General features: G+C 39.5%; 1 protein-coding gene across 2 annotated transcripts in view; it reads right to left on the minus strand.

Moving 5' to 3' along the window:
* KCTD3 (potassium channel tetramerization domain containing 3) overlaps positions 1 to 7,569 on the minus strand; it is a 70,339-nt gene extending 62,770 nt beyond the window's left edge. The window contains exons 1-4 of one of the 2 annotated variants that reach the window (XM_004283533.3): positions 7,038 to 7,569; positions 3,131 to 3,184; positions 2,835 to 2,880; positions 1,143 to 1,216 (exon numbers count right to left, since the gene is read on the minus strand). In XM_004283533.3, coding sequence (XP_004283581.1) covers positions 1,143 to 1,216; positions 2,835 to 2,880; positions 3,131 to 3,184; positions 7,038 to 7,120 — 257 coding nt within the window. In that variant the 5' untranslated portion in view covers positions 7,121 to 7,569. Of the gene's footprint in view, positions 1 to 1,142; positions 1,217 to 2,834; positions 2,881 to 3,130; positions 3,185 to 6,413; positions 6,435 to 7,037 lie in introns of those variants that run through there. The other variant, XM_033412466.2, reaches the window with a different exon arrangement.
* Positions 7,570 to 9,025: the final 1,456 nt, after the last annotated feature.

The following is a 9,025-nucleotide window of genomic DNA, read 5'->3' on the forward strand; positions in this document are numbered from 1 at the left end:
AACTATTATATTTCTGCCTTTCATGGGTGATTTAGTCGTGGATTAGTCACAAGGACACTGACTAGGAGTAAATTTAGGCTTTAATCAAATGCTAAAAATAATTTTACCCCAAAAGTAAGTAGTTAGTAATATACTTCCCACTTCCACCCCAGGCCAAGAAATAGACAAACAAAAAGCCCCAACAAACTCTTTTATTCATTCAATAAATATCTATTGAGCAGCTACTATACGTGCCATTTTAACAACACTGGGAATACAGCAAGGAACAAACCAAACAAAAAAATCTTTGCTTTCAAGGAGCGCATATTCGAGTAAATATAAGCCCCAAATTATACAATATTATAAAGAAGCAGCTTAAAGAAACAATTAGAATTCTAAAAGGTGTTATCTCAAAAAGTATTAATAAGTCCTTAAGTGAAAGTTCATTAGGAATATATGAAATAAAACAATAAAATACAAATTAGATTGTAGCTTCCATTGTAGATTGTAGACTATGGCAAAGTTAAAGAAATAGTTTAAATGGTCATTCATTTACCCACCGAAGAAAAATATCGCTATGCATCAAGCACAATGCTCGATCCTACAGGTATACAGTAAACAACTTGTCCTTTTAGAATTTAAAGTCTAATGGAAGATAGACGACTGGGGTAGTGGCAGTACAGGAAACTCTGAACACCTGCATCAGGCAGACACAGCAGGGATCATTGAAATGATCAGAATCAAGCTGAGAGCAGAAAGAGTTGAAAGTGTTGAAGCAACAGAAATGAAGCAGGAGCTAGATTAGAGAGAGCCTTAAGAAACAACAGGAAGTCCAAAATCCTTAGCCATTAATCCAGTAACACGTAAGAGCTGTAAGCAGAGGAATAACCAGATTAGATTTACATTTTCAGAAGTTAATTGTGGCTACAGTGTGAAAAATGAATTGAAGGGATATAAGAATGAAGACAGGCAAATTGGTAAGAAAGCTATCAGAGTAACCCAGAGGAAGGGATGATGGTGGCCTGTATCTATGACAGTTTAATTCTGATGAAACTTTTAAACAAAAATAATCTTGGGGCAGGGAAAAAAACTTTTCTTCATAAAATATACCCAAAACCATACCTTTGAATAAAAAATTTACTTAAAAAAAATACATTTCTTACCTTAAGTCTAGTTCTTTTGTCCGAAGAAAATTTAAAATGGGTGCAAACGCTGCTGGATCTCTATCAATAAATATCTGTAAATAAAGAATTACAAATTTTACTTTCAAATTATAAATTAAACTTCTAACTTTAATATCTGTAACACTAACTTAGGGAACAAAAACTGAATTATTTAAATACTATATTTCCTTGACTCCACTCTTATTAAATTTTAATGTTTCTAAAATTGAAATGTAGTTATAACCGTGTGCATTTATGTGGTAGTAGTGGTGTCTTTTCTCCACCTGAAAAGCTGTTGTTAGATTGATTATATTTTAAGGTGCAGGAAAAATGGTATCAAATAAGTCCACTTTCTCATTTCTATTTAATTGATATATTTGGTGAAAGGGACACCAAAGGGAAAATTTTTATCTGAAATATTCTAGAATTCAATAAATACTCTGAAAACATTATGCATGAATAATACTTTCTTACATCATCTGATCACTAATTATTGGTGACAGTGATTGTGATTTACATAATTTGTGATTCATAAGTGAATAATTAAAACAACAATGTACTTTTATAATACACACCAGGCAATCAAGAAAAGTAAAACTGCATACTGCTGTCTAAACTGGAAAACAGTAACACTTTTACATACGACTATCTCAATTTCCTCAAGGGCTGGGTGTAGGGTGAAGGGGAGGGTGACAACAACAACAAAATTTTTTAAAATAAAAAACACAGCACCACAGAATACATATGGGGAAAATAAAATGCTTAAAAAATATGAAATACATAATTGATAACTTTTTACAGGAATGTATGCCAACACTATTCTGAACCAATTACAAAAGCTCTGAACACCTTTTAAAGCTTATGTAAGTCAATTACACAGCAGAATGGTAGCAAATAATAAACCTTCTTATATTATAATCAGTTACTATATACAGTGAATGAAGTTCTTATGGCTTCATAAATTCTTGCTTTTGTTTTTATTAGAATCAATCAGAAGTTGAAGAAAACACCACAGATTTGTAGAGATCTAATTACTGATGTCCTTTTTCTAATCTCACATGGACATATCTACTTGTGCTGCTTTATTCCATCTGCAAATCTCATCACAGCAAATAAACACCTCTGGTCACTTTGTTGCCTCCCAAATGAAAGTCTTACTTGCTTTTGTGAGCCCTAGACATTTACTTTACATGCTATTGTTCATATTACAACTGCTTTTTAAATTTACAAACCAATTTTTTTTAACTGAAATTTAATAGTTCTTTACTACCCTCACTCCACCATTGCTGCACAAGTTCATAAGGTTATTCTCCAAAATAAAAAATTGTAGAACTTTTTGCAACATCTTACCAATATTGAAATATTTTAATATTTACATTCATCTATTTACTGTTCGAGTTTCAATTACTGATTAAAAGAAATATTTCCTCTCTTGACAATGTAAGCTCAGATCCTACAATCTCTCTAATCATGATTACTTAAATTGCTATATGCAGTATTCCCAGTTTCAAGTTCTCTTCTATAATTACAGAAACACTATTCATGACAAGAAATCAAAATCTTTAAGTACATATACTTTCATTTAGTAGTTATTAAAAGAGTAGTTTCCCTGTCTTCTTAGAGTATAAGGATCAAACATTATAAGCATTTTTTGATCTAATTTAGAACATACATCAACATTGTTATACTCACAGCACCAGTTTCATCTCGAAGTGTTGAAATTCTTCCACTCAGCAAACTAGAAGTCATTAACATTAAGACAGAGTTAGTTTTTAAAATCTGAGTATGAATAAAATGCTCTAAGTCTTTCAAACATCAAAGACCAACACAAATGAATCATCCTATCTCCAAGGTAAAATAACAATTTAAAAATTATATTTTAAGAGTTAAGCTTTTGTATTCGATACACAAAAATATTTATTTTTTACTGTTTTAATAAATAATCAACTGTATTTTAAAAAAAGGTACTAAAGAATTATATGAAATACCTGGAAAAAAAGGAATCTGGAATCCACATAAGTGTTTGTCTTGAGGTACTAAACCTGCAATTAAAAAGTAGCTGGTATTATAAGGGAGAACATGATTTGAAATTTCCATGTTAGTTAACTTGCTTTAATACACTGGCTAATGATTTACAAGTTGCTGCATAGCTACAGCTGTATCAATTATATTCATTACTTTTAATATCTTTAAATTTTGCTACTTTCAATTCAGAGTTAAGTTTATTCCAAGAGCTGTCAACAAAATCAAATAATTAATTTGCTTACATATAAAGCTTCCTAAAACACTACTTTCTAGCATGCCAATCTACTGAAGAATCAATAATTAGCGCACCACACCAAGTCTAAAATTCTCAACATAACATACTATCTTCAGGTCACGTTTCATCTCTCCAACACAAACTGGTTTCCCCTCTAATAAGACAGTACTTCTTAATATCCCCAAACAATCCATGCTTACACCACTTCAGAATCTCCATCCCAGCTGCATCAACCTCATGTTCAATTATCTAAGTTCCACCCATCTTTTTTTTCATAAATTTATGTTTTTATTTTTTAATTTATTTTTGGTTGCGTTGGGTCTTCGTTGCTGCGCGTGGCCTCTCTCTAGTTACAGCGAGCGGAGGCTACTCTTCGTTGTGGTGCGCGGGCTTCTCATTGCAGGGGCTTCTCTTGTTGCGCAGCATGGGCTCTAGGCGCGCGTGCTCATTAGTTGTGGCTCGCAGGCTCCAGAGCGCAGGCTCAGTAGTTACAGCTCACGGGCTTAGCTGCTCCACGGCATGTGGGATCTTCCCAGACCAGGGCTCAAACTCGTGTCACCTGCACTGCCAGGTGGATTCTTAACCACTGAGTCACCAGGGAAGCCCCGCCCATCTTTCTTGATACCATCCAGGTTCTACCTTCTCTTTAATGGCTTTCCAAATATACTACCCTATACTATCTTTCTGAGCTCACATTAATCCCACTGCACATAATGCATTTAACATTTCCTTTATAGTCTTGGGCTATTCACAACTGTTGCATTCACTCATTCAAAAATCACTCAGTAAACACTGTTTTGAGGTTAACTGCCATTTGATCAAGTCTGCTTATTACCACCAATTTGAGGGGAACTTTATCAAAGCCACGTGTAACAGACCGAGGCAAAACAATCAGTAACAGATGTAAACTGGCATGACAAAGAATTCGATACAGGGCTCATCCAGTCCAGCACTTGATGTCTGAATATTTTCATTTTAAGACTCATCACACTGCACTATGTATTTCTGACTCGCTGCCCCATCACCACGTGTCCTCACACAGAAGAGAGCCCAACAGACCCTTTACTTTCCCTCCACATTCATTTTCTAGCATTACATGACTGTTTTAAAGTAGCTCCTGTGCCCATTAATCAGGCTAAGAAAGGAGCCAGTTTACTCAAGAAAATATGGCAAATTTTCCCAAGCACATTTCTTACCAGAATCTTAAGAAAAAAATGAGAAGTAGATTACAACTAGTTAGAGGAAACTGACTTGGTCAAATCAATAGAAGCAAACCCAGTAAATACGGTAAACTGAAATATCTAAGGATCCACTGCAAAAATGAGTCACTGTGTTTTGGAGGCAATCAAATTAATTCCAAATAAGGATCACTTCTAACTTGTGACCTTTCACGTTCACTGCTTATTCAGCAAATTGTTTGCCAAATAACTCAAATTTTGTGTTACTTAGAAAATTACCCAGGTCTGCTTAAAGTCATATTAGCAATTTCAATTAAAATCAGCAGTTCGGGGTGGGTTTAGTAATCTGGAATTTCTGGGCAAAGGGATTAGACTCTCATCCCCACCAATTTTTTTTTTTCTCCAAATAAGTGGAAGACAGGGGGAGAAAATCCCAGAGCTCTAAAACTGGTTCCAAATATGACTTCATGAAAACTACAACATTTAAAATTACATACGACAAGCATAATTCTCTGAAACGTATATATATGAGAAGCCTTTTCTATGTTTTTATCTCATATCTACAGTATGCCAAGAAAAAGATCACGTGCAATCTGGCCTCAGCAAAACATATCCACATTTATACTCCATGCTACTTGCCTCCTAAATTTACTTGGAAACAATCTAGTTATAATTATTTATTCTGCAGTTACTGTTGATAGATAATGCCACTAACCCTTGTATTTCCCATTTATTGCTTCAAACTTTTTTATCAATCCTGGAAGGTTGTACTATTATTGTCATTACACATTTTAGGAAACTAAGCACTAAAAAATAATTTGCCTAAGGTTGCTGAGCTTGTCTCCCACTGGCTGGTCCCAGACTTCTCTCCTGAGGCCTCAAATCATACTCATTCATAACAGAATTAATCACAAATGGAGCCACATTGGTTTTCTTTCACTCCATTAGGGTTCTTCTGGTAAATAATAACATTAACAATTCTAAATGAAACCTCATCTTCTCTACTTTCTGAATCATCCATTAAGTGTTAAATAAATGATAAAAATTGGTCATTTTTTTGATTAGACCCTACCTATACCATGTGCTTCTCTGCTCATAAGAAACTCTCGTTTGAGTGTCACACTATCACTTCACAGCTGAGTTCAATTCTATGCCACAGGTGGTTCTCCCAGTGGCAATTACTCAACTTCAAGGAAATTAGAAACTAGGGCAGGGATTTTAAATGACTATAGTGCTACTCTTCTGAAGGCCAGCTCTTGCAGGGTATTCCAGTTTTGCATTCATAAGTTACCAAAGCGGCAAAATTTTCACGTGACTTTAGGAAAATATCCATGTCTCGCATTAGGAGACACCAATCTTCCCCTCCATAAAACCGGAATCTATATAGCAGCAATAACGTTGTAAACTAATTAACAGTTTTGCTTGGGGGATGAGAGGGAAAAAAAGAGTGAGCGGAGAAAGCATTACTGTTTCCTGTGTTGAATTCTCCAGCACACTTAGAAAACCATTCAAACACTATACATTTTTACCACTATGGTTCACAGTGCTGCCGTTCTGCATTTTTAAAAATACTAGTTAAAAAGTCCTAGATGTTGAGCATAGCAAAATACACTACCTCCCAGGGCGCTTCATCGTTTATCTCCCACCTAGCCTAAAACTCAACTACCCCTTCCTTGAAACAGCTGGCAAACTCCCATTTCCGAGAGGAGTGACTCATAAACCACAGCAAATCCACAGAAGTATGATTCCCCCTCCCCAACAAGCTTATTAAAAGACATAGTAAGGGAGTGGAAGGCCAAAGAGAGATCAGAGAAGAGCTTTCGGTCTGTTTACTAGGAGAGCGCAACAGGGTGCCACTACCCAAAGCTTCCCAGAACCAACTCTTCAAACTGCAGTTTCTGGACTCGCTGCCCTACAAGTTGAACAGATCCTTCAGAGCCACGCATCAAGAAACTCTGAAAATAAATAACAAGGTACCGCGCATCTACGGCACTCCCTCCACCGAAATTCTTGGAGATTTCAAACAGCCCTTACTGAGGCATTATCGCCCGAGCAAATCGATTTACCTTGTTGACCAAAGAGAAAGGGAGGCAGATGCACCTGCAACAGTCAAACCACAAGGCCCGGCTTCTACAAAATAAATTCCTCAAGTACGCGCCAGGGTTAGGTAAGGAAGGCTATAGAATGTTCCTCTCGGCCTGATCCCCTAGAAAGGGGGAGGGACGTAGCTGATACTCTAGTAAGGCAGCAGCGCGGCCAGATGAACCCTGGTCTCGGTGATTCCCAAGGCCGCCTGCCCCTCGAGATCCGCGGACCTGCACCCGCCCGGAGGGCCCTGCACTCCCCGCCGACTCGGCGCCCATGCTCGCCCGCTATCCCGCCCCCCCGGGGCCCGGCCTCCCCCGGAGGTCGCCCGCCCGCTATCCCCCCACCCCGAGCCCCTTCTCCCCGACTCACCTGGTTCCCCCCACGTTCAGCTGCACGATCTCGCCGCTGCCGGCCGCCGCCGCGGCGAAGCTGCCGCAGTGCCCTCCCGACATGTCTGGCGGCTCCGGCGGCACCCGCCGCCCTCCCTCCCCGGCCGGGGCTGTGGAGCCCGCGGCGGGAGCCCGAGGCGGAGGCAGCGGCGGCGGCGGCGGCGGCTGCAGGGCCAGCAGGGCTGCGGACGCCGGGGGGCGGGCGGCGCGCGGAGCCTCCCCCACGTTCTCGGCGACCGGGCGGGGCTGGCGGGCGTCCGCCTCTTCCCCTCCGCTCCCGTGCCGCGGGAAGGCGGCCGGGCCTCCACCTCCCGTGGCCTCCAGGCCGCCCAGCCGTGGCCTGCCGTCAGCTCTCCGCTGCCTCCCTCGCAGCCGCTGCAGCCGCAGCGCCGGCGGGAGGAGGGGTCGCCGCGTGGGACAAAATACCGCGGCGTTCTGCCCTTCGCCCGCCACGGCCACCGAGCTTGAGGCGGAGGAAGGAAACGGGGAGGAGGAGCTTCCCAGCCCAGCGGCCGGCGCGGAGTCGGGGGGTGGGGGAATGCGCTCCTGGACCAAAGCCGGGTCCCGTGGGATCCTGTTTCTTCCCTCCTACCCACGCAATCCCAGCACGTTTCTCTTTTACATTTCAGATTTTCCAGCCCCGGGACTCAGATTTCCCAGGTTGAGGGCAAGTCTGGGCAAGTTTTCCTAAGCATCCTTATTGTCTCCCTTCTCCACGTGGATTTGGGAGATGAAAGGAAAATTTCTTAGAGGAAGTTATGCTTAAATGTTTACGTTGCTATTTATGGTGGAAATGCAGTGAAAATTGGGGGATTTTAAAACTTTATAGCGCTTATCTCAGCAAACTCGTTACCTTACCCTCTTCCATCTCATCCCTACTCTCCCAAGCAGTTCGATTTTGTTAAGAAGGGGAGAAAACAAAAGACAAAAACAAGGAAAAAAAAAAATACCCCTAGGCAGTGTAGGGCCACACGTTTCCGGACTATAGTAAGTACTCAGCTAATGTTACACACACAAATACCATTTTTTAAAGTTTATTTATTTTTGCTTTAAACAGTATATATTGGAACTGGAAACCTTAATGGCTACTAAAATATATTTTTAAAATGGTAACACTATAATACCTGGTGAAGTAAAATTCATATTTTATGGCAAGAGGGGAAATATTTAAACATAAAATTTTTCTTGGCTTCCTTCGTCCCTTTGGGGCGGAATGAGCATCTGCATTCCCCGGACCTCCTTAGGAGGTAACGTTCCTTCTTAATCTCATCAAGGGTCACAATTCTTTAGGAGATAATCTTCCTTCTTAATCTTGGGGCCGCTCACTTTGTACTCGTAGATCTGGATTGTGTAACTGTCAGTAATACATCATTTAATGTACAACCCTCTGTCTCAAAAACTTGTATAGCTATGCTTTGACCTCATAGGCAGAACAAACCTCGAAGCTTTCCGAAAGGCTGTTCCTGGGTTATAATTTTCAATTTGGCTCAGATAAAGTTTTTCATTTCTTTCTTTTTTGTCTTTGGAGATTTTCTAAATTCTTTTTTATTTAATGTTTTTACTGTAGTATAGTTGATGTATCCATTTCTTTCTTTTATCGACTAATTTATTTTGTTAACCTGATGGCTCCACGAGCTAACAAAGACAGTATATTATGTTTCAGAAGTCGTTTGTGGTACTAAAGCCTTTGCATGAATCCTGTTTTGCTATAATTTTACCATAAAAATTCAAACTGAAGATCTACATGATAGTATATTTTTAATTTTCATTGTCATATAATTTTTTTAATCCTCTGCTGGCAAATATGCCAGTGATATGATATCCAAATTTGACTTAAAAGAGGATAGCAGTACTTACAGATATAAGATAAATATTATTTACCCCAGTTAATGATGATGATAATAATAATAGCTAATCTGTATTTATTAAGGATTTATCATATCTAGGTGGTTTAGATATTTTCTGTCA

Source organism: Orcinus orca, chromosome 1 (assembly GCF_937001465.1).
Source record: "Orcinus orca chromosome 1, mOrcOrc1.1, whole genome shotgun sequence".
NCBI lineage: Eukaryota > Metazoa > Chordata > Mammalia > Artiodactyla > Delphinidae > Orcinus > Orcinus orca.